This window comes from Rhineura floridana, chromosome 4 (genome assembly GCF_030035675.1).
Source record: "Rhineura floridana isolate rRhiFlo1 chromosome 4, rRhiFlo1.hap2, whole genome shotgun sequence".
Taxonomy (NCBI): domain Eukaryota; kingdom Metazoa; phylum Chordata; class Lepidosauria; order Squamata; family Rhineuridae; genus Rhineura; species Rhineura floridana.
This window is the reverse complement of record NC_084483.1, coordinates 101,282,695-101,308,898: the sequence shown is the minus strand read 5'-3', so window position 1 is coordinate 101,308,898 and position 26,204 is coordinate 101,282,695. Positions and strand designations below refer to the sequence as shown.

Genomic DNA, 26,204 nt, shown 5'->3' with positions numbered 1-26,204 from the left:
AGGCAAAAAGTCTTCCTTCAGAAAATGGAAGTCTTGTCCGAATGAAGAAAATAAAAAAGAACACAAACTCTGGCAAAAGAAATGCAAGAAGACAATAAGGGATGCTAAAAAAGAATTTGAGGAGCACATTGCTAACATAAAAACCAACAACAAAAAATTCTATAAATACATTCAAAGCAGGAGACCATCTAGGGAGACGATTGGACCCTTGGATGATAAGGGAGTCAAAGGTGTACTAAAGAACGATAAGGAGATTGCAGAGAAGCTAAATGAATTTTTTGCATCTGTCTTCACAGTGGAAGATATAGGGCAGATCCCTGAACCTGAACTAACATTTGCAGGAAGGGATTCTGAGGAACTGAGACAAATAGTGGTAACGAGAGGAAGTTCTAGGCTTAATGGACAATATAAAAACTGACAAATCACCAGGCCCGGATCGCATCCATCCGAGAGTTCTCAAAGAACTCAAATGTGAAATTGCTGATCTGCTAACTAAAATATGTAACTTGTCCCTCGGGTCCTCCTCCGTGCCTGAGGACTGGAAAGTGGCAAATGTAACGCCAATATTCAAAAAGGGATCCAGGGGGGATCCCGGAAATTACAGGCCAGTTAGCTTAACTTCTGTCCCTGGAAAACTGGTAGAAAGTATTATTAAAGCTAGATTAACTAAGCACATAGAAGAACAAGCCTTGCTGAAGCAGAGCCAGCATGGCTTCTGCAAGGGAAAGTCCTGTCTCAGTAACCTACTAGAATTCTTTGAGAGTGTCAACAAGCATATAGATAGAGGTGATCCAGTGGACATAGTGTACTTTAATCTCTTTAACAAGGAACTGTGTACTTCACAATGTTAATGAAACAAGCATTTAGGCTAGTTTTACCAGGTCTAGTGTAGCAAGGTACATCAGAAGAGACGTGGAAGAAAATGTCTTGAACTTGAACATGACCATGGAGATATTTGGATTCCATCTTATTGGACGGCTCACCATAGCATAACCTTCTCCATCAAACTGGACAGTTCCTTCACCATCTGCCACCTGCGGGCTAAAGAGGAAAGAAACTTTCAAAATCCAAAGTGGATTCCCCAGAACTGCTTCACATATATACATAAGTGGAAAAACATTAATAGGGGTCAGAAACTGTATTTCATACAGGCATACTTTCTCAAAGCTGAAATATTTCACCTAGCTGATCCAGCAGGGTTGAACTCATTGCCCATCAGCTGACGGGTGGTAAGCTTGACCCTGCTTTCTGAGAGATTGGCTGCACGATTGAATTTCCCACTGGGAACTCAGTTGTGCAGACAATCCAGCTGCATCTGTACCTGTCCCATACCTAATGTCACATACGTAGGGCAGGTGGGCATGGTTTGGGGAAAGCACCCTTACAGGCCAAACTGCGACCTGTGCCAGGCCAGATTTGGCCCATTTGCTGGAGGTTCCCCAGCCTGCTATGTATTTTCAAATAAATACTTTCTGAAGAGAGACAGAGAAAAAGGAAGGGATTAGGACCTCTGTGTAATGAGCTAACTCCTACAATAATCTTGTTTATTATTTATTTATTTGATTTATATTCCACCCTTCCTCACAGTAGGAGCCCAGTTTAGCATGGTGACCCATCCTGAGAGTTCAATCAGACATGGTTTGTAAAAGCATGATTAGACTTCACAAGCTTGGTAGCCATGTCAAAGAAATCAATGGTGGCTTCAAAATCCTATATAGAAATGGCCACATGAACCAGTATAAATATATTTAGAGAAAATATTTAGACTTTATTTGTTCAATCTGTACATTCAACATCATTAAAACTGGCAACATATAGCAATATCTTACCTGACAGCACAGCCTTTACACTCTCCTTCAATGTCTCTGAAATTCCATAGTCCTATAGGTTTGCTGTCTAAATAAGTCTCTCCCATACAGCCAGTGAAAGTAGTGACTCTTACAGCTTCAGATTTCTGGAAATAGAAAGCAGTGTTTGCTTGTTCACAATGGTCTTGCCTTCCGTTTGTCCCCGAAATACTTTTCAGCCATAGCAACGAATGGTCATAATCCTTTGTACCCAGGGAGGGCACCAATGGTAGGTAAGACAAGAAGTGCTACCGTGACTTCTTTGCTGATTGGTGACTGAGGAGAGCTGGGTGGCCTCACTTACTAGGAGGCTAAGAGGTGATGAAGAGGGATGAGTAGGCTGATCTGCAGTCTTCCCCAAAACCATTATAAGTGAATCTCACCATACGTTCTATAAATTGTGGACTGGGCTATCTATCTTCATCATTTCATGACTTCCTGGTTAATATAAAATGTGGTCACAGCTGAAGGTGGAGTATCAAGAGCTAACTTATCTCCTGAATGCATTTAGCACTGGATGAAAGTCTGAAACATTTGGGTTTGTGGAAAACTTCATTGCTATAATCTAAGTTTGCACTAAATCAGAAGAAGGCTAGGACTGGGGAGGGCAGCTATGAGAGAACTAGAAAAGGTCCTCAAATGCAAAGATGTATCACTGAACACCAAAGTCAGGATCATTCAGACCATGCTATTCCAATCTCTATGTATGGATGTGAAAGTTGGACAGTGAAAAAGGCGGAAAAGAGAAAAATAAACTCATTTGGAACGTGGTGTTGGAGGAGAGCTTTGCACATACCATGTACTGCGAAAAAGACAAATAATTGGGTGTCAGAACAAATTAAACCAGAACTGTCACTAGAAGCTAAAATGATGAAACTGAGGTTATCATACTTTGGATACATAATGAGAAGATATGATTCATTAGAAAAGAGAATAATGCTGGGAAAAACGGAAGGAAGTAGAAAAAGAGGAAGGCCAAACAAGAGATGGATTGATTCCATAAAGGAAGCCACAGACCTGAACTTACAAGATCTGAACAGGGTGGTTCATGACAGATGCTCTTGGAGGTCACTGATTCATAGGGTCACCATAAGTTGTAATCGACTTGAAGGCACATAACAACAACAAAAGGTTTGCACTAGATGCATTCTTGAAAATGACCACACATTGGTCTAATTTGGGGGGTGCTAACTGGTTGTCCATGATTGCCATTACGTCCATGAAGGCCTTCAATGGTGCCCACAGCAGATAGTCCAGAATGTGAGCTTTCATTTTAAAAAATATCTCTAGCCCTCTGAGAAATATAGTTATGGAGCAAAATTGACAGGTACCCTTCTAAGCAATTTCTATGAAATGAGCCAGTCTGGTTATTCCTGCCAGTCAGTGTTATTGGCCAATGAGTGAAGTCAGAGCTGTGTGATGGTTAAGGAGTAGTTTAGTAGCAAACTCAGAAGTGCAGGGTCCCTTCATGATAGTCACAGTAATCCCCCCCCTTTTTGCTGCTAGGTTGAGAATGAGAGCCTTGCCTTCTCCCACCATAACAGACATCCCTAGGAGCCAACCAGCATGAAAGGGGAGAGTATTACCTACTGAAAAGTCTCTCTCAGTGGCTGATTCACCCCTTTCACTTTGATTGGCTCCAAACAGGAAAGGACAATGAAGCATGTTAGAAGATTCTTCTCAGTGGCTAACACACTCCCCTTTTATGCTGATTGGCTCGTAGGATACTGGACATATAGGGACCCTGTTCCCAAAAACGTAAGAGGTCTAAAAGATTCTGAGACTCTGGACGACTACACCTCTGCTGATAAGTGAGTTGTTTGGACATCAGGCAATAGGAATTCCTGGTGTCCTAAAGAGCTGGTGTTATGCCCTCCCTTTTAGTACACTTTTCCTGCTTCTGTGTTTATTCTGGACTGCCTTCAAATCGATCCCGACTTACGGCGACCCTATGAATAAGGTTTTCATGGTAAAGTGGTTTCAAAGGTGGTTTACAATTGCCTTCCTCTGAGGCTGGGAGGCAGTGACTGGCCCAAGGTCACCCAGTGAGCTTCGTGGCTGTGTGGGGATTCGAACCCTGGTCTCCCAGGTCCTAGTCCAACACTCTAACCACTATGCCACACTGGCTCTCGTGTTTATTCTAGACCTTGGAATATCCATAGTTTGCTTTTCCTTTTTTCTCTAGCAACCAGGATGATTTTTCCTGTGCTGCCTAGAAGTTGTTTTCTGCAAATCCTACTACACATTAAGTGTGGGTAAATGTTAAAAAATCTCCCTCCCCTCACAAAGCAAATGTGAAAACTTTGCAAAAAGGCTTAGGCATAACTCCTGCTTTGCAGGAGCTAAAGAGCAAGCTCTCATTAAGAATTCATTGTATAGTTATCTTACAGTACACTGGTATAACTGTCTACTCAGAACAAAGCCTCTTTGTGTTTTATGGGGCTTACTTCCAGGTACAGGATGGCAGCCTAGGTTTGGTTGAGAGTTGGCATTTGGGAAAAACAGGGTTCTGGTGCCTTTAACAGCTGTTTGTGAGGCAGAAATTCAACAGGTCAAGCCTTTTCTAGTATGGAAATACAATTCTGGGAAAAGCTTCACCATGACTAGTCTCTAATTCTGTGTTATTCCATGCCCCTATGGCAGCCATTTTACATCATGCAATGCCCCTCATAGCAGCCATTTTGGGACTGCTGCCCACAGCTCTTAATATTTAAAATGTGTGGCCCCTGCTCTAATTTATATAATCTTGCCTCTACTGATAAACATTCATGTCTAACTTAACTAAGCTATGCTTCTTGATCCAAGCCATATGGAAACTGCTCCAAGTGGCGAATAATTTACACCAGTGATGGGGAGACTTTTACAGTCAAGGATCATGTTCCCTCACAGGCAGCCTTGTGAGAGCTGCATGCCAGTGGTGAGCAGTGGCAGAGGGAAAGGTGGGTGGAGAAACAAGTATGAATATTACCACTGTACAGGAGGCTAAATTCCAGCCATACAGAAGTCAGAGATTTCTCCACACACACACACACACACCTTCTCCATCCTCCATACAAGCAACCAAGAGGCATCATCACAGTTCAAGTTCAGATTCCAACAATGCAAATATGCTTGAGGAGAGCACGGAGCAAGGCCAGTGAGGGTGTGGCCTATGGAAGGGCATGGCCTGGGGAGAAACCTGAGGACAAGATAGAGAGGCCTAGGAAGTCATAGTTGGCCTCCAGTTGGTCTGAGGTTCTCCACTGCTGAATTACACAGAATGTTTGTGTGAATTAGGCCTCAGTATAATTATAATGCTTCTAAACTCTAGGATACTTGATTTATCTTCTGAGCGTCTCAAAGTTCTTCCATACTAGATCAGCAGAGCAATCAGCTGATTTTTTGCTAAGATAATAAATGCTGCCATTAGTGGACAGTGTGCTGTGGTGGCACTGCTCACCTGAACACCAGTCGGTTGTGTTGCTGCCACTTACCAGGAGTTGGAGGGTGAGGTGGCTGGGAGGTCAGTGTTGTGCAAATGTGCTAGCACAGCCAATGCAGTGTTCCTACTATTGCATTAGATTGCACTGGCCTCAGTACTGCTTTGGCACTCCCCCTCTACCTCCCAGTAAGCAGCTGTGACATGGATGACAGTCAGGTGAATGACACTGCCCCACCACACCATCCGCCACTGAATACCACCTTGAAAAGTCTGAAAAACAGGCTAGAAACTTAACTAGGATTTACTTAGTAGCCTAAGTAGCCTCTTGACAAAGTTATATTAATAAGTTTGGAGTGATTTTTTTGTCCATAAGCCAGCAATATTAACGTTCAAATTCCAAAAAAAATGCCTGGTTAAGGTCATATGGACTGCTTGAAAAGTATTTGTTCTAAGAGGAACTTGGCCTTTTCAAAAGTATCCAATTTCTTTTATGTTTCGTTTCATCAAAATGAGCTAGTTTCAATTCCAGATATTTAGCCATTTGAGACACACACGCACCTGCTACTTTTCATGAAGCAATTATGATTATTAAAAATATTAATGTGTTAGCATATGGAGAAGAGCAACTTGACTTTCAAAGAGAGGCATGACTTGAAAGTCTAACGACTTGGGTGATTTGTTCCAAGGTCATTGTGAATGTTTTAATTGGCACATTTGAGAACTTCATGATGAGCAGGCACTGCGTTTTATTGGAGTCAAACTGAAAAAGTACATTAAAAAAGAAAAAAAGCAAGTTGAGAGAGGGAGATAGAAGAGATTTTTAAAAAATCCTAAAGAAATCACTTATACTGGTTACATAAAGGGAAAATGGCAAGTATCATCTTAATATGGCAGTATATCTTTAAATTGTATCAAGCAATGGGAGTTGGATGGCTTCTTCTTCCCAATCCTTCCCTGGACCATTTCTCTCTAGTTGTAATGAGCAGAACTCCAGGTGTGCCGCACAGCAGATGACAGGGAAGGAGGAGTGATGGCTGAGAGAAGCTAGGGCTGCTTCATCTCCTCTTCTGTCAGGAAATGTAAAGGCCACAGTTCATATAAAATCTCACTGACAATAACAAATGTTCAGTTTTCACATTTTATACAAATAAGCTGCAAAGCTTTATTTTGTCTTTATATGAACAGACTAGATGCTGTGCATGTTTATCTTACACAGAAGTGTAAAATGTGTAGGCTTTGCTAGAATGTAGTTCAGACATGGAAATAACTAACTCTTTAATGTAAGTTGTTTCAGATTGACAGTATCTTGATCAGACTGCATTGCTGTTGTTTTTCAATCTGACTGACAGACTGGATGCAGAGACCTTTGGAAGATTCTTGTATAGCATGTCAAATGTGTTTCCAACTTTATCATTCCAGCTGAGTGCCTATACAAAGCATCCAACATCACCCACTTATAGATTTCACTGCAGAACCTACTGCCAGGATATAGGGGTCTGTGTGTGAGCTCTGACCCTATGCCATATGAACCTATAACGAATGAAAAATGTACTTGCATTGCTTCTGTATATCATACCTTCCAATATAAAAAGAATGTGAAGGCTAATGCTGAAATCCTTCATTCATCTACAAGCACTTACTCCCAATGAAATGAGTTTAATGGAATAGTGGCCGTCACCCCTTTTAAAACACTCTAGGCCTTTTGTACTCTATAAAACCATAACCGGCGTTCTTCAGTGCCAAAAAATGATTTGATGTTCAGCTGGATTTTTAAAAAGCAATATATAGATTGATGTATCACATTAATATCTTCATCTATATATTGATAAAACTGCCATCTATTTCCTACCCTTCTGCAAACAATCTGAAATATCCAGAATGCTTAATGGATTAGCCAATATCTGCAACATTGTAGTGTGCCATAGGTAGAGACCAAGAACCAAGCTGCTCAATGTTAGTGTTGCTTGTAGAGCGCTAAAATTGCTACCCCACATGGAAGTAAGTCCTAGCAGACACAGTAGGGCTTATTTCTGAGTAAACATGCATTGGATGGGGTTATAAATAAGAACAGTGGTAATGTGTCATCTAATGTCTCATATATGAATGGCCTGATCCAGAGCTCTTCTATGTACTCTGATAGGAACTACTGAGCATAGAGTGGTGCTCTATTCATTTGAGGGGAGAGGTTGATAGAGAAAGGAACACTCATAAGATCTTCCTCCTCCACTGAAATTAAAGGGGAAGTCAGGGCATGAGATCTCTAGAAAGAAATCACTGGATTTGAATAAAATTCCCTTTTTTTAAAAGCCCTGTATTACTAGCTAAACTGGTGTAGGTGGGAATGGTTTTTCATCATAATTCCAAATATTGCCAATTGGCCAAACATTCCCAAAGCAATTTTTCTTAGAAGTTGGTCAACCTATTTTTTTACAACACTGGTGCAGATAGACGTTAATCTCTGGTACTTTGTGCTAATATTTGGTGGGCCCCTGGAGTGCCTGTCCCTACCCCCTGCCCCAAAGCTAGCAGTGTTTCCTCAGTCTAGTGCTTGTGCCACATATTTGAAAAAAGAAAAATAAACAATTATTTCCAAATAGATATATACATCTTAATCTATATAAAGATGCAATTCTGAACCTAACCAATTTACTTAAAAAGCCTAACAGTGAAAATTATATGTAGTATGAGAGGCTGCTGCCACTGCTCACTTTGCTTGCTTGCCCACCCTGTCATATAACCCTCTCACCCAAACCACCACCCCTCCTTTTACAGCTCACCAAAAGCCTTTTACAATCCTCCCCCCTGACACCAGAGGGGCAAAGGAACGCCAATGCCAACACCCCTCACCCCCAAACCCCCCTACCAACCTCCCACTGTCCCCAGGCCTTGCCAATGTCCCCCTCCCTTTAGACCTCGCTAAGACTCATTTCCCTCCACCCCCTATACTAATCACTAAGCCTCCTTTCTCCTGTCTTTTACAGGTTGCCAAGCCTCCCTTTCCCCCTTTATACCTTCTCCTGTGAGGAGGAAGTAAGCAGAAGAGGGAGGCAGGTAGCTGAAATGAGTCACATAGGCATACCCAGGACAGGCCGGGGCAACTCCTCAGGAACTGTGCTGCTCTCTTGCCACTTCCTTCCTCCTCATCCTCCACTGCTGAGACTGAAACTGTATTGTCTGTGAGGTGGGTGGCAGTGGCGGCAGAAGAACAGGATGGATGCTGAGGAGCTGCCCAGGCCTGTCATGACTGTTCCTCTGTGGCATGCCTGGGCTGCCCACCAGTGCCCTCCAACATTTCTGTGATGGCCTGGCAGTCTTTAGAACACTGTTGTCACACTGTAGCTGTTTAAGAAATATTGATGCTGCCATTAAATCTCCAGGGGTAGGACAAGATATAGATCAGAGCTGTCCTCCGGCACAGGCTGATCAAACAGGAGTGAAACCAATACATTGCCTTTGGTCCTGATGCTTGACTGTTCCTGCCAGTCCAGAAAGATTTGCTGCGCCAACTGTGTCCTGAATCGGCAGCAAGGTCACACTTTCCCTAATGAATCCTAGGCAGACATGTCTGCCAGTGCCGTTCCTGTTGTGATTCCTGACTGACATGGGATAGAAGAGGCACTGTTCCTTCCTCTCTGTCTTATTGTCTCAGCCTTATATCCACAACTACAGAAGTGTTCTGATCACCACAGCCCCATCCACAATATACATTTAAGGCAGTATAATACCAATTTAAACAGTCATGGCTTCTCCCAAAGAATCATGGGAAGTGTAGTTTGTTAAGGGTGCTGAGAGTTGTTAGAAGATGCCCTATTCCTCTCATGGAGCTTCCCAGAGTGGTTTAACAATCAGTTCGTAGGGAAATGTATGGTGCAGATGAGGCCTATGTGAGGGGCAGAAGGAAGCCATTAGTACTGCAATGATGATGATTGTTAACAATACTAATTAGGGTTGCCAGGTCAGAAGCATCCCAAACCTTGAGATTTCAGTGGCAGGCCCGAGTGATGTCACAGGAGTGGGCCTGAGAGATATCGTTAAGCATCAACCACAGTTGCTTGGAGCATACAATTCAAACAAAAACATTTATCTGATTGGAAATTAAGATAGAAATCTTAGCTAAATGATGGAGGCTTGGCAGGGAACATTTAATCTACCCTACTTGCTTCTAGCAAGAAAGGTTTAAGTGCCCTCAGGCCAGGCCAGTCACCAGAAGGCCATTGTAGGAAGAAAGGAGTCTAATGTGGTGGAGGTGTTAAATGGGAGCACTCAGGAACAAAGGTGGATGCCCCTGAAGGCTGCAGTTCTAAACACACTTAAGACCCATAGACTAAGCCCCATAGAACTGAATAGGACATACTTCTGAGAAGATATAGTTTAGATTGTGCTGTTGGTAAAACTTGACTAGGGATCCTCTGCAAAGATATTCATATCCAATCAGGGTTGGCAACCCGCTGCCTGGAATGCCCTGCCCCTGCCTTTTAACATGGCTGCTCCAAGCTTCTTTACAGATTTGACCGTTCACTTCAGAAAGAGGTCTGAGAAATGAGTAAGAGTAAGAAGATTCTCTACCCTTTTCTGTCTCCTCTGTGGGCTGCTATAAACTCACTTTGACAGCCAACCCAATTCCACTGAGTAATAACTGAGAGAAAGAAAACACACATGGTTTGGTCTACCTTCACAGGCAGGAGCTTGGGAACAACAGCAATTGAAGCCACACTTCCCAGTATGTGAATTCTCTTTTATCACTATTGGGCAAGAAACAAACAATCATGCAAATAACAAGGTGCATCATCAGTGGGTTTAAGGGGGTTGAGCTGAGCGCATGGAACCATTGTTGTTGCTTCTATGGATGAAAGGGAGCGGGGTTGAAATGCAAATAGAAAAACAAAAACAAAAGGCAGTGACGATTTCCTAAATGCAATACCATACTAAATACAACAAGATTCCTATGAGTAAGAGAGAAAACTCAGCATCCCACAACCAGTCAGGGTTCCTAACCAAAAACAACAAACTAAAAAAATCCTGGCAGCCATTCAGCCAAGGTCACAGAAAATCCCATGCAGCACAATCTGATCCAAGGGCTGCAGTTAGTGCAGAATGCTGTGGCATGATTGCTGACATGAGTTACATCCTATCAGCACGTAACACCTCTGGTCTGAAATCTGCATTGGTTTGCTACCAGGTCAAGATGTACTTTCCATATTACAGGTGCCACATAGTACTTGCTCTGCTCTTATAAGAAACCAGTCCTTTAGTGTGGCAACACCTACACTTTGGAACTCCTTGCCTATTGACATTAGGCACGTGCCTTCATTGTACTCTTTTCAGCACCTGCTTAAAACATTGTTGGTTTTATTATTGTGAATGTTTTTAAATACCTGTCTTAAACTGTTCTTGCCAATAATTTTACTATTTTAATTCCTTCTGAAAACCACTTTGAGATTTTTTACAATAAAGCTGTATATAAATGTTGTAAATAAAATACATAAATAAAGTTTTGAGTCAATGTGGCCCTTGGGTCTCTGTCCACTTTTAGGAACAAAGGAATCTGACTTATACTGACTCAGGCCATTTGGTACCATCTAGCTCAGTACTAATGGCATGGACCAGCATTGGCTTTCCAGGATTCCAGGCAATAGTCTTTTCCAGAAATTGAATTTTGGACCTTTTCTTGCAAATTGTATGCCCTACCACTGAGCTACAACCCTTCCCCTGTTTTAAAAAAGTACCTTTTAAAATTGTTCTTTTCAATTCACAGCATACCTAGGGCAGATCCACACCATTCATTTAAAGCACATTCAACACACATTTGAAGCACATGAATTACACCACAGAATCCTGGGAACTGTAGTTTGTTAAGGGTGGTGGGAACTATAATTCTGAGGGGGAAACTACACTTCCTAGGATTCTTTAGGGGAAGTCATGGGCTTTAAATGTGAGTTGGATGTGCTTTAAACGTATTATCTGGATCTACTTAATCAATGCTGCCTGCATGTAAATTATTTTAATTAATTTTTTAAAATGGAAATGAGCTACGGAGTTTACTGGATGACCATGGGTTACTCACCATCTCTCAGCCTAATCTGCCCTCAGGATGAAAACAACAGAGGGGAACCATGACTACCCCAAGGAAGAAGGACACACTTAAAATGTTGAGGAAAGAATCCTTTACAACCATAGTGTGAACTTAGATACTCATCGGGACATAGCATGAAGGAATGTTTATATAAGCATGACTTTCAAAGATGTTTATTAGTTACACAACCTGTAAAGATAATTACAGTGCAATCCTATGTTTGTTTACTCAGAAGCAAGTCCCAACGTATTCAATGGGGCTTACATGAATAGGGAAGTTGCAAAGAACTGCAACCTCAAGTGATAAGGAAATTCACTCACCCAATCCAAAATTCAGAATCATGCTACTTGAAACTGTTTTGCAACTGTTTATACTGGTTTTTATGTTTATTGGATTTTAAAGGGATTTATTTCTTATTGTGAGCTGCCTTGGCCTCACAGGGTTGTTGGAAAGACGCCACATAATACCCCATATAATAGTTTATTGTCAAAACCAGTTGGTCATTGCAGAACATTACTTTTTAAAAAATAAAATCAGTATTAGTTTCCTACATAATAAAAGCAGTGATACCTAAGTAAGCCCTACCTAATTGCTTTAAAAATTGGATTGGAGGGAGGGAGAAAGATTTACAACACAACTCTTTGCTATGTTCACTCAAAAGTCCCTTTAATTTACAGCACAATCCTAACCATGTTTACTCAAAAGTAAGTCCTACTGAATTCAATGGGGTTTACTCTGGGTATGTGGGGTCAGCATTGGAGCTTTACTCCCAGAAAAGCGAGTATTGGATGAAAGCTTCATATTGGGAAGGTTTTCAAAACACTGCTCTCTTCAACAGCCCAGGAAAATTTATAACTTTTTTGACTCCTGCACACAAGAGAGAAAAAGACTGAAAGATATATTCTTACTCAGTGTATGAGATTTTCAGATAAACAGGGGGAAAAACAGTTTTCTGGCCTTGCAATGGGGTCTAGGCACCGCCTAGAGGTCAACAAATCACAACCCTGACTTCACTTAGTGGCTACAAACCTGAAAGAGTGGGATTACAGCAGCCAGCTATGAGCTCATTTAAAAGAAATTGCAGAGGGGGACAGCTGATGTTTTAGTGTATATCTCATGAATCAGACCACCTAGAAACTTAATTTTTTAAAAAAATGAAAGCTAAGAGTTTGTAGATTAAGGTGATTCACTCAGAGAGGACCCCAAAATCTGGAGTCTCTGGGCATTCATTGTAGAAATGGCTTCCAACTAGGGATGGAGGAAAATTCCATTTATTTCAGACTTGAATAATTTGCATACTTGCTCTACATGCAGAGTGAGCATGCTTGCCTGAGCCAGAAAGGATTTCCCCCAACACTGGATTTTGTTTCTAGCAGACAAGTGGCGAGCAAGCCCTGCCTGAAGCTGCTGCTGGGCACACTTCCCTGCCCTGCCCAGGCCTGCTGAGCCCAGCCAAACTGTGTCCATGGCTCTGGAGTTCCCCTGCTGCCGCCACCAAGCCGCACTACTGCTAGCCCAGCAAAAGGATGACAATGATACCCACCCACTGCCTCTACCTCAATCTAACCCAGAGAAGGATCTGCTGCCAGTGCCGCTACACTCTTTCCTTCCACAAAATAGCAAATCAGCAAAGGAAAAGAAGAAGTGGGAAAGGAAACCCCCTGGCAGAAGGAAAGGGTGGTGCAGCAGCAGCAGCAGCAGCTCCTTTGACCCAGCCAATCAGATCAGATAAATTGAGATCAGATAAATTGGCAGGAATGTGTAGACACAAGGCGAAATGGCCTGCTGATCCACTGGAACTTAAACAGATCAGGATCCACAAACGGATCCATCCCTACCTTCAACACACCATTCTGATAACCCATGCAACACAATCATATGAATGTTTACTTGCCGTAAAGTTCACTTCCAAGTGTTAACAGAATTATTGTTACATTAGTTTTCAAGTAGATTGAAATAGTAGTATGTTCTACTGATTTAAATGCATGTTAATTCCAACTACACTTTCTTGGGATTCTCATAAATATTGCCTGAAGCTGTATTCCCTTTTAAGTGGGACACCTAAGCAAAATGCAGTTTACTTTTATATTGAAAATCCAGGTATTCAGGTATCTGAATTCCTTTTGCTGCTTCAATCTCAGTGCCATTCAGACAACCCTCAGGATGTCCGTCAACAAGATAATGAATTAGGGATGTAAAAATCTGTCAATTTTGGTTCTCTCAGTTTCTCATTTTCCCAATCTTAAATTGAGTTATCCAGGTTTCTCCAGCAATTTGCAATTTTTTAAAAAATGTAACAAAACTTCATGAAAATTCTTCAACATTTTAATGTAAATTTCTCCTAATAAACACATTTTTGTATGCAGTTGCTCCTTATAATGCATTTTAATGTTATTTTTATAATTTCTTTGCACATTTCCCCGTAATTCATGCATTTTTGTAAACAATTGTTTGGTTGGAGAACTGATTCACAAAATTCGGATACGTGTGAATTTTACAAATTTGGCTTTAAATGAGAACTGAATTGAATCTCTTCCCAATCCTGATAATGAATGGATGATGATCCTGACCACATTTGCTCTGGCACTGCCCTGGGCCCTGCCCACCAGTGGCATCTCGGCCCTGCCCACCAGTGGCATGTGGCCCCTGATAGATTACCCCCAAGGGAATGTGGCCTTCAAGGGGGAAGGCTCCCCACCCATTTTAGATTATACTGCAGAGTTGTTAGAGTGGGAAAAAACAGGGAATTTTCAGCATAGATGCACTTTTGTAGAAATGCAGTTGCAAATGTGAGAAATTTAAGGGAGAACTCATAGTAAATAGCAGAGCTGGACACTATGTGATTATTCTCAAGCACATGTACACAGCTAGGAATATAATGTGTCCAGCAATGGACCGTGGGTACAAGCTAGTAATTTACAGTTGTAGCAGAAGTTTTTCAAGTAGCTGAAACTGGAGAAATTGTTTGTGGCTCTATCCATAGTTCAGTGGGCTAAGCTTCTGCATCCCAAGCATGGTAAAGAAATGATGTGGTGTGATGCTAGTGGGTAGGAAGGAAGTAGTGTAAATCAGGCCTATTTTTCATAACAGAATGATCATGACAGCGAACACACAGAGGAAAACTCCCACAACAAAGGTCTGTATTTACTCCTTAAAATATTTAAACATTAAAATATTTGACATTAAAATATTTATTAAACACACACGCACACATATACTGTAAAACACAACACTATAAAGCAGACAGTGGTTATTATTTTGATTCAAATTATATTGGGTAGTATCCAACAGAGCAGTTCCAGGAGCACAATGATTTCAAGTTGCACAAGGCAACGTCCCTTCATTTTCCCCATGCTTGCTCTGTACCCTCTCTAAATCCACTCCAGAAGGTTGGGGGCACTCCTGGAACATACTTAGGGGACATGTGGGGGTGCATGGGAAGAGGGAGGGGGAACTCTTGCGCATCGAGAAATAATTGAGCTACTTCACTGGATATCACCCATTGATTTTAAGAGGCTTAATTTGGCTTGGAGCCCAGAAGCCACTTATTTGTGTGTATGTTCTTTGAAATCCTACAGAAATCTGTAGCACTGATCTATGATTGTTCCCAAGTAAGTGATCTATCATTTTCTGTCTTGGGCTCAATAATATTCGCTAAGTCTAAGAGAAAGTAAATCAAAGGATCATAATACATACAAAATATATACAAAGTGATTAAATTGGACTAGAGAAGTAAATGTCTATTACCTTTATTTTTTCAGTTAGACCACCAACAAACAGCATGGCATTTGCATCCACATCCAGGATTGTATAACCAGGTGGAGAAATTGCACTGAAAATGCTTGGTACAATGGTGGCTTTAGGACCTTCAAGTGCCTGTACTGAAACTGTGCCGTTTCTTCCAGTCCTTCATAAGTGGGTGGAAAAAATTAAGAGGGGAAACATAACCATTAATCAATCAGTTCATAGATCCATTAAAAGTCCTGTCTCAGTAAGGGTGTTCATACACATAAGACAACATTTTGTGAATTTCTATACACAACTCTTAACTTGTAAGGAGCCATTGTGGATCCCAGTATCACTGACTGCCTGTTGTTCTCATGAAAGGAGATTAGCCAGTGGGCCAGATTATTCATTGGCTAACCATCAACACAGCTGCCTGAATGAAGGTGTCCTCAGTAGCAGTTCATTATGGGATGAAGTCATGAATGGTATTGCTTTCATCTGAGGGGGAAAAAAATCCCCCTCAGATTTTTTTGAGAGTATTTGTAGACTAGTGATGCCAGACAAACATCAATCAGTCTCACATCACAGAAGCTTTTGGCAAGCCCCCTCTATTATCTTATGCATGTGGAAGAGACAACTTAACTCAGCTGGCAATATGCATTAAGCTCTGTATTGTGATCTTTTGTTTGCCTAACCCAAAACAAATCTCTGCTATTTTAAAAGGAATGACATACTTCTCTCCGTTTGCAGTCTATGAAAATGATCAGAATAAAGATATATCTCAAGTTTATTTGAACAGAACAAATGAAAGACTAAGCTCCCAATCCTTTTATTTAAAACTGAAAACCCTCCATTGATTTTTTGAAAAAATAAAATATAACAATCCTTTAATGCATTTTTCCTATGGATTGTTTCATGCATCAGTGATATTCTTTAATTTATAGAGCAGGAATATTTATCAAAGCTTTGTAAGTGTCAGGCTTTTAAATTCCAATCCATTTTGCCTCAACGTGTTGATTATTTGAACAGGATATGCATGGCATTCCATGGTGAATATTATCTAGGAAATAACATAAATTGTACTGTCATGCAAATTACTGGCAAAAGTGTTAAACAATTCTTATGGAGCCTGTTGTTGTATAATTAGACTGTAAAATGAAATGTATTACTACACATATAATTATGATGTATAATATACTTAACAGAACATGAATAAGCATTAGTATATTTCATAGATGAGGCTAGTTAATTGGTATAAACAACTAACTAGTACTGCATTTGGAATTCCTGTCTGCTATAATGTCTAAAAATAACAAAAATGCTCCTGTAATTATACAGCTATGAGAGTGGCTGTATACTATAGCCAGCATGGATTTTTCTTATTCCACAATGAAAATAATCCCCACGCCATTCTGATGCTTCCCATAAGCTCATTTCAAAACGAAACCTATAGTCCTGAACTCAGAAATGCTTGCTTAACAAAGCTCTAAATTTTCATGGCAATACACAAAACAGTCAGAGAGAATCGAGAGTTCAAAGTGTACAAAGAGAGAGAAAAAAATCAGACCCCTTTTGGACTTTTTTCTGTCAGAGCTCATAATTTGTTGAAATTAATTAACATTGACATTGCCCCATACTCTGACCTTCATCTTCTGCAGTTTAAAAGTTAAAAAAATGCCTGGCTAATTTTTAATTAATTTAAGAAATTTAGCATTGAACTCAATGATAAGCCTGGGCATGCTCAGTAAGAACCAACTGTCAGTGTTCTAAAAGACAGACTCACAGTTGCTTGGTTTGCCTAATCAGAGGGCCACACCCACACCAGACCTGAGAGTTGCTAGGAGATGCTCTGTTCCCCTTACAGAGCTTAAATCAGAGTGGCTGACTCTTAAATCACTCTGGCCACTGGTCTCCTCTCAGCAGGTTACATTCAAACAAAAGGTGGAAAATGGTTCAGAAGACATTACAGCTGCGAATCATGGTCCACACTGGTATCTCACAATCATACATTTTAGGTTACGGGCTAAAATTTATCTGCCTACTTCCTCAATTGTCCATCTACTTATTCAGTGTGGCTCTATTCCAGAGCTTGGAAAAGTTACTTTTTTAAACTACAACTCCCATCAGCCCCAGCCAGCATGGCCACTGGATTGGCCTGATGGGAGTTGTAGTTCAAAAAAAGTAAGTTTTCCAAGCTCTGCTCTATTCTTCCTGGTTTATTTAACTTGAATACAGAATGTAAAGATCGAGGCCACAGTCCTATAATACTTACCTGAGAGTAAGTCCCATTGAATTCAGTGGGGTTACTTCTGAGTAGATATGTATAGGATTGTACTGCAAGGGTGGCTTCTCATGTTATAGGGCAGGGTGGGGAACCTCAGGCCTGGGGGCTGAATGTATGCCCCCCGCGTTTCTATCTGGCCCTTGAGATTCCTTAGCCACACTGCCTCTTCCAAGGCACACCCCTCACTGGCCCTATTTTGCATCCTCCTTGAGTATTTTTGCCTTAGAATGGGTCCCTGAACTCTGATGACTCTTGCTTGCCTGGATGGACAATAGAGAGGGGTATGTGAATGTGTGTAGAAACTAGCCTAGTGTACAAAGGTAATGTTTACATTCATTGATCCATTAACTTTTGCCTCTGGCCCTGCCCACCACTGGAATACGGCCTCTGGAAGGGAATGTGGCCCTCAAGCTGAAAAGGTTCCCAACCCCTGCCATGGCAAGGATTCAAAGCAGATGTGCAATGACTTACACCTTATGTGCTGTCTAGAAAGTAGCATGTAGCATTGGTACCACTAAAGCTCTTAAATTATTCTCTCTTTCTTTATAATATTTATAGTCTGATTTTCCATTCATATTAGAACACTCAACCAATTCAAATACATTAAACAAAGCAACAGCAGCAAAAGTACCTAGACCAGCCTTTCCCAACCAGTGTGCCTCCAGATGTTGTTGGACCACAACTCCCATCTTCCTGACCATTGGCAATGCTGGCTGAGGCTGATGGGAGTTGTGGTCCAACAACATCTGGAGGTACACTGGTTGCGAAAGGCTGACCTAGACAATATTTATTACGTTTCCATGTACCAGCAGAAAGTTTTTGGCTATGTGGATTATATTTCATCAATTCAGAAAAACTCCACTTAAATAATTTGGGATTTTTAAACCACCTTCTAAAAAAGGGAAATAAACTATGGTTGAATTCCAAGGGAAAGACATTGTCCGATAGTGATACCACTACTGAATATGATCTTCTTATAACTGTGAAAGATTTAATCTCATGAGTAAATGGAAACTGAAGCATGGCATCTCCAAGTGATCTCATAATATCTGAGTGAAGGTAGTGCCTGACATTGATTTTATGCCTTCTACGTTAAATTTTACCTTTGTAGTCCCTTTAGTACCACCCCCATATATATATAGAAATATTTTAAATAAATAAATAAATATGGTGGTGGTGGGAGTGATGATGAGACTCAAATTGAAGAACTGAGTACTTGCCTTGATGCTTCGATTCGGTACCAAAATCCATCATCAATTGTCAGATCTGGATATTCAACACGTCCAACACCAGATCCCACATCCCACAAAAAATCCACTTTGCCTTTACGCATTTCTATGGCCAAAAAGTCAGTCTAGAATAAAGACATTTTTTTAAAAAAAATCAACATAATTAGAGAAATAACAGCAAAGCTACTTGAGAGCAAAGGCATTAATAAAATGCAAGGCAAGTGAGTAAATTAGTAAATGAGTGAATCTATGAGCAGGGGACAGTAAGACACCATCACTTGAACAATCTCTCAAAATCCATGCCCCTTAATTTTCCCTTTTGGGGATCTAGTTATTATGATTGACATGTCATTTTTGTGAATTATCCTTACTGTTGGTGTCAGCCAATTATTACTATAGCATAACCAAGTAATTTCCTTCTTCACTGGCTTATTTCAGCTTACAGAAAAAACAATAGCCACAACACATCTGTGCAGACATAGCACTGTTTGATTATTACATTCAACTCAGGACTAAACATATGCTTAGGGGTCATTTCCTATTATTAAACACAACCAAAGTGTTGAAAAAGCAATGTTAGCTAAGTGTTCGTGGCTTAAAGCATTCTGTGCCTATATGCTAAACTAGAAAAGCTAAGGTCCAAACCAGACAGTATGACCTATGTGTTACAATGCCAGCCATGATGTTTTCCAATGAAAACATAGTGGTGGGTGGGTCAATTAAAGTGCTGCATGCGTGGGGAATTGCTGGATCCTTTCCTTCTTATGCTTCCCACTCCATTAGTCTTCCCCAACCATCTTTCTCCTCGCTAGTAGCTAAAAAAAGAGAACACAACTTTAATCTTTGCATTCAGCCTTTACGAACGTAGGCTGCAACCTTGTGCACACTTACCTGGGACTCATGGGACTTAATTCTGAGTAGACTGCATTGTTAATGTTGTTCATGCCAGAATCCCAGCAGATACCTAATAAATCTGCCAGTTGTGTAGTTTTTAAAATCTTGTGTCATTCTTAAAACAGGGCTTATTCGCATGGGAGCATAACTTCGTGCTAAAGATGCTGTTTTTACTTCCATTTTCTGTTTGCACCATCTACAGTAAGGGATCAATGCCAACTGCAAACACAGTGTTTTCTAGTCACACTTGAGGGGAAGCATCAATCACACAGTTTCCTAAAGACCACACCCTCTAATTTAACATTTCCACTCCCTCTGTTTACCTGGCAACTGAGCATGCTCAATTTGTTCTATCAGTAAGTTTCATTTAAAAACAACAACAACCCAGAAATGCAATTATTTGTATTTTCACTGGTACAATGCAGATGAAATACAAATCTTTGTTTGAGCAGTGTTATGCTTTTGTGCACAAGTTAGGGGGGAAAAGAAAATCAAGGCACTGTTTGCAGCAACGTAAAAGAAGCTTGCAGAACAGGAGAAAGAAGCTGGCGTTTCTCTTGAGCCCACAGGAAATGAAATGAAAGAAGGGGGGAGGAGGGAGTGGGCATGGAGACGGGAACAATTGACACACCCACTTGAAAGCATTGGAGAAAAGCATCTGCAAGCCCTGGAGATATGGAGTGAATATGTTTTTTCCTTCCCTTTTCGGATTATCAAAGGATTGGGTTAGTATGGATTTTCAGGCAGGAAACTGTGTGATAGCTTCTGTTTGCCAGTAACGTCATGTGAACCATGCAAATTAGAAGCAGATGCAGACACACAGTAAAACCCTGTGTAGATGATCCCACAGTCCTTTTGATTTCTGTTTGTCTGACTGTGTCACAATAATTATTTGGTTAACCTTGGTTGCCCTGCCCTTACACTGCATTTTAAATTACATTTTCATCCTCTACATGTACACAGATCTGACTGTAAAAATGTTCACAAAGAAAAACAAATGCAGACTTACAAATCTGTTACTTCCAAGGTAAAAAAGCAGATTGTCAGCAACTGTTGTCTTTACATTGAGAATGACAGTATTGTAGCTTCCTTTCTTTATCTCTGGTCTGTATGTGCGTATACAGTTGCCTCCCGAAGCCACAGATACTTTAATCTTCAATGGAAACAAAACAAAAATGGAAGGAAACAAGAGCGAGTACTCAGGTTATACAGCTCATATACTGCCAGTGAAACTATTAGGTATTCACAATCATATGCAACCAGAAGAGGCTGGTCCACTGCAGCTAGGAGGGCACTGCCCCACCAACATTAGCCTGCCCTCAGCCAGCCTGCTTCTGCCTGCCCTCTTACTTACAACAAGTCCAGGTGGTGGCCCTAGCTGTCACCTTCCTCCTCAGTCTCAGGGTTGCTCTTGTAGAACTCAGCAGGGAGGAGGAGGAGGATGGGGACAAACTAGAATTTGTTGGCTCTGCCTATCATTGGCTCTGGCTCCACCTCCTGTTGGGCTCTCTGCCTCCTGCCCCACCAATCCCAATGGTCACCAGCCACAGATTCATTTTTGTCACTTTTCAATCACATATTCCCTTGAAGTTTGAGGTGATGGAATGAATTGCAATTTACTTCTTTAAAATTTGGGTTCAGATTAAGGGTTATTTGCAACCTTTTCTGGCATTCTGCACTGACACTGACATTTTACAATGTGAGGTGAAAGCAGCTCTTAAAATACTTGGAAGAAATAAGTCACCAGGAACAGATGGTATACTAACAGAGTTGCTACAAACTACTGAGACTGAATCTGTCCAAATTTTGACAAAAATTTGTCAACAAATATGGAAAAGAAAACAATGGCCCACAGACTGGAAGCGTTCCATATACATTCCAATTCCAAAGGATGGGGATCCCAGGGAATGCAGTAATTATCAAACTATTGCCTTAATATCCCATGCAAGTAAAGCAATGCTCAAGATTCCACGACAAAGGCTCTTACCAAATATGGAGCGAGAAATGTCAGGTGTCCAAGTGCGATTTAGAAAGGGAAGAGGTACAACAGATCAATTTCCAAACATGTGTTGGATAATGGAACGGACCAAGGAATTTCTGAAGGAAATCACCCTGTGCTTTATAGATTACAGCAAAGCCTTTGATTGTGTAGATCATGAAAAACTATGGAATGCTTTAAAAGAAATAGGGGTGCCACAGCATCTGATTGTCCTGATGCGCAACCTATACTCTGGACAAGAGGCTACTGTAAGGACAGAATATGGTGAAACCAATTGGTTCCCAGTCGGAAAGGGTGTGAGACAGAGGCATATTTTATCACCTTATTTGTTTAATCTACATGCAGAACATATCATATGGAAAGTGGGATTGGATCAAGATGAAGGAGGGGTGAAAATTGGAGTGAGAAATATCAATAATTTAAGATATGCACACGATACCATACTACTAGCAGAAACCAGCAATGATTTGAAAAGAATGCTGATGAAAGTTAAAGAGAAAAGCACGAAAGCAGGGCTAGTCAAAAAGACTAAAGTAATGACAACAGAAGATTTGTGTAACTTTAAAGTTGACAATGAGGACATTGAACTTGTCAAGAATTATCAATACTTTGGCACAGTCATTAAGAAATTAGAAGAAGGCTAGGACTGGGGAAGGCAGCTATGAGAGAACAAAAAAAGGTCCTCAAATGCAAAGATGTATCACTGAACACTAAAGCCAGGATCATTCAGACCATGGTATTCCCGATCTCTATGTATGGAGGTGGAAGTTGGACAGTGGAAAAAGCAGATAAGAGAAAAATCCACTCATTTGAAATGTGGTGTTGGAGGACAGCTTTGTGCACACCATGGACTGTGAAAAAGACAAATAATTGGGTGTTAGAACAAACTAAACCAGAACTATCACTAGAAGCTAAAATGATGAAGCTGAGGTTATCATACTTTCAACACAGAGTAAGAAGACATGATTCACTAGAAAAGACAATAATGCTGGGAAGAACAGAAGGGAGTAGAAAAAAAGGAAGGCCAAACAAGAGATGGATTGATTCCATAAAGGAAGCCACAGACCTGAACTTACAATATCTGAAGAGGGTGGTTTATAACATACTATTGGAGGCAGCTAATTCATAGGGTTGCCAAAAGTCAAAATAGACTTGGAGGCATGTAAGAACAAAAGCAGTGACATAATAATGCCATTATTTGCAATAAGAATTAACTAGAATATGTGGCCATGAACAAGGGTCAGCTATGACAATTCAGCTTTTGAATATATCCTGAAATAAGTAGCTAATGAACTCAAAAGAATACAGACTATGTGGAACCAATAGTCCACTATACTTCATTTTGAATGCATTCTCATCTATCGTGTTATGTTTGCATTATGGAAGGTTTTCACATATTTTAGTTCTACTGTCCATTGCTAGTTCTGTCTCAGAGGATCCCTTCTCTTAAAACTAATTATCTAATATTCATTAAGAGTTCATTTAATGCTTACTACAATATTATTGCCGTTATGAAAGGTGGTTATGGCATTTATGTAAGTATAATAAAAGAGTCAATAAAGTACCAGACCATGTGCTTTTCTGAGCTTACAGAATCTTGTTACCAAAACAAATAAGAAAGTTAACATTCATTTACTTTCATTCATCAATTTCATTTGATTTTCCAAGTTTGTGATCTAAAATAAAATACATTTTGATGATGGTACAAATGACTATCATATTCATATTTGTTGAAAATTAGGCAAGCATGTGCCAAATTCTTATCTGTTACAATTTTAAAAACTGGATAATTCTAGGATCATAAAGATAGCTGCGATTTTCTCTGTTTGCCCTTTGCTCAACTTAAATTTTGATATGTGGCGCTATAACTGCGCACATCAGGAGTGGGCAATCTGCTTCAGATTTATTTATTATTTATTTATTATTTATTTATTAGATTTATATCCAGCCCTTCCGCCCAGTAGCAACCCCTGACAGATGTTGTTGGACTCCAGATCCCATCAGCCCCAGCTAGTATAGGTCAAGCATGAGGGGGAACTGAACATGAGCAACATCCGGAGGGCCACAGGTTTCCTCCTAATATAGAAACAAGCCTCCTTGTTGCATGTGTGAACCAGTTATAGGACTTTACCTTGAGTACAAAAAAGGCACTGAGAAAGCAAAATGATGTTCAGTGTGAGATCATTTAGTTAATTTTTTTGTATTTAAATGAACCACACCAACATAACATATCAACTCATTTCATAATACATTCATTTTACAGTAAAAATTACTGTCTAGAATATGTGATGAGAACCAGGCTTGGCAATTACAATTCCAAATTATTATTTGTTTTGGGAATGTTAGGCTGTGGTACACCCATATTGTATAACCCAGAATAAAACAGACTATATCACTGTAAAAAAAAGAGAGAGAGAGAAAGCAAAGATATTACCTTTATATGTATTGGAACCTATATTCCTGCATTTAAAATGCCTGAAAATTATGGAATTTTTTAAAGGCATTGAGTGAACATTACAAATCACTCACACATGACACAATTTGAAATTAACTAGACTGATGTGCTTTAAAACTTGTTGGTGTGACTAAAATGCCACTGGGCTAGAATTGCTGAACTGCCATCAATGTGGGCTTTTCCATTTGCACACTGAGGAATAGTACGGATGATCCTCTGAGACATGATTAACATTATGAAAACAGCTTTAAAATCTATGCATTAATATTATTTCAGAGGTGACAAATAATCTGTTGCCTTGCTTCTATTTATATGAAAAGTTATTTACAAAAGTGAGCCTGCTGTTTTATTGGTGTTATAGCACATACATTCCTTTTTTGTATTTCTCCTTCAGGCAGCATGATGTTTTGACTTGAATTAAACAGGAGCTGGCCGAACATTCATTTCTAAGGATTTTCTTTACAGATTCTTGTGGGTCATATGGCAAATAAGTTTAGCATTACCAGCTGATCCCTCAGTTTAAAATGTAATTACATTGGTAAAACAGATTTAGGACTCAGTAATGAGGCTAGAAAATGATACTCTTAACCTGAGGACACAAGGTGAAGAAAATCAGGAAAACGGGAAGGTAGTTCCATTTAATATTCTTGGGGGTTCTGCAACATGCTGTCAGGTTCCACAATCCACAAACAGCAGCAATGCCTGCTGACAAGAAAACTTCCACGTTTTGCAAATAATGGGACCTTCTTTGATTCAGAATGATTAATGTAAACACTTGAACAATCTATTTATTATACAGAATTAGTATAATATATTCTTTATATTAATTAATGTTTGTCAATAAATATTATTGCAATTCGGGATTGGACAAGTGTAACCATGAATGGGTGTTCTGCTGTCAATCCTGATGGAGCATGCCTATTCTTCCTGCAGATATAGGGATGCAAGTGGGTTAGCCAGTATGGTGTAGTGGTTAAGGTGTTGACCTGGGAGACCAGGATTTGAATCCCCACATAGCCAGGAAGCTCACTGGGTGACCTTGGGCCAGTCACTGCCTCTCAGCCTCATGAAAACCCTATTCATAAGGTTGCCATAAGTCAGAATCGACTTGAAGGCAGTACATTTATTTAGTGGGTTACACAAACATTGTCTGTGATTCCTTCATGCCTATGTTATCAGAATGACTGGGAAATGGTTCCCGCAGTGCTGCCATTAACCTGTAGATTACCAATTCCCAAGCGAACAAACGTGTCACCCAAGTCCACACGGTTTTTGTGGGCTTAATTATCAGCATACTTAATTTCAGCCTTACTTACTCTTTCTGGGATCTCCTTATGGATGAAATAAATAACTAAGGAAACAGCATAAGCTATTAGAAAGGCTTACAGAATTGGCTTGCTTCCTGGCTTGACTAATCAGTTCTTTAATCTGAGAGATGTTTTTCCCTAGGTTATCTTGAAGTTGTTTGATTGGTTTGAGTTTATCCATCAGCCGATCTGCTTCCTCTTCCAGGTTTTTAACAGTGTCTTCTGCATCAGCAACTTCATGTAAAAAAAAAAAAAAATACACAACAACATAAGAAATTAAACGGTGGGTACAAATAGTATTAGTAAAAATTAAGAATACTCTGGGCCACTTCAAGATATAACAATCCCATTTTAATAAACTGTGCTTTGTTAATCCAGGAATGAGAGCTGTGCCCATACACATACGCTTCATGTGCCAGCTGGGTTTGTATCATGGTTACTTTAAACAAAAATTTCCCTTTACATGATTAATAATGGGAAACTGTGGTTTAAACTTGGACTCCAGACTACAACATGGAACATCCTGGTTTCATATTGTGGTTTGGAGTCTGAGATCGAAACAGAATTTGGAAGTAATGGGAAACTGTGGTTTAAAGTAACTACGGAAAAGGTGTGCAGGAATGAATAAATCATGGTTTATTAATCTGGGATTGAAATGTTTGAACATGCCCTTTGTTATCAGAGTTTTTTTTACATATGCAAAGTACTTGCATCAATAATTTTAGAGCTTGGTTTAAAGGCAAAATAGAACTGAAGGAGCAAGATTTAGAAGACTGAGTATGAGGTTACAGTTTGAGATTAACTGTGATCCTGTAACATGAGAAAGCTAAAGCTCAGAGATCACAGTACAGACAGCTCAGAGTTGAGGACTTTACCTTTTATTCTTGCCTTAATGAAAGCATTTTGGATTAAAATAGCAGTTGATTAGTTTTCATTAGTTAGTAAACAAATTAGCACTCATTAGTTACA

General features: G+C 40.1%; 1 protein-coding gene across 10 annotated transcripts in view; it reads right to left on the bottom strand.

Moving 5' to 3' along the window:
* Positions 1-26,204, bottom strand: part of LAMA2 (laminin subunit alpha 2) — a 748,112-nt gene that overhangs the window by 78,201 nt on the left and 643,707 nt on the right. For all 10 annotated transcript variants that reach the window (XM_061623807.1, XM_061623808.1, XM_061623810.1 and 7 more), the window contains 6 exons: positions 25,315-25,469; positions 20,484-20,627; positions 18,572-18,705; positions 15,089-15,248; positions 1,830-1,954; positions 879-1,041 (listed from right to left, as the gene is read on the bottom strand). In XM_061623807.1, coding sequence (XP_061479791.1) covers positions 879-1,041; positions 1,830-1,954; positions 15,089-15,248; positions 18,572-18,705; positions 20,484-20,627; positions 25,315-25,469 — 881 coding nt within the window. The remainder of the gene's footprint in view (positions 1-878; positions 1,042-1,829; positions 1,955-15,088; positions 15,249-18,571; positions 18,706-20,483; positions 20,628-25,314; positions 25,470-26,204) is intronic.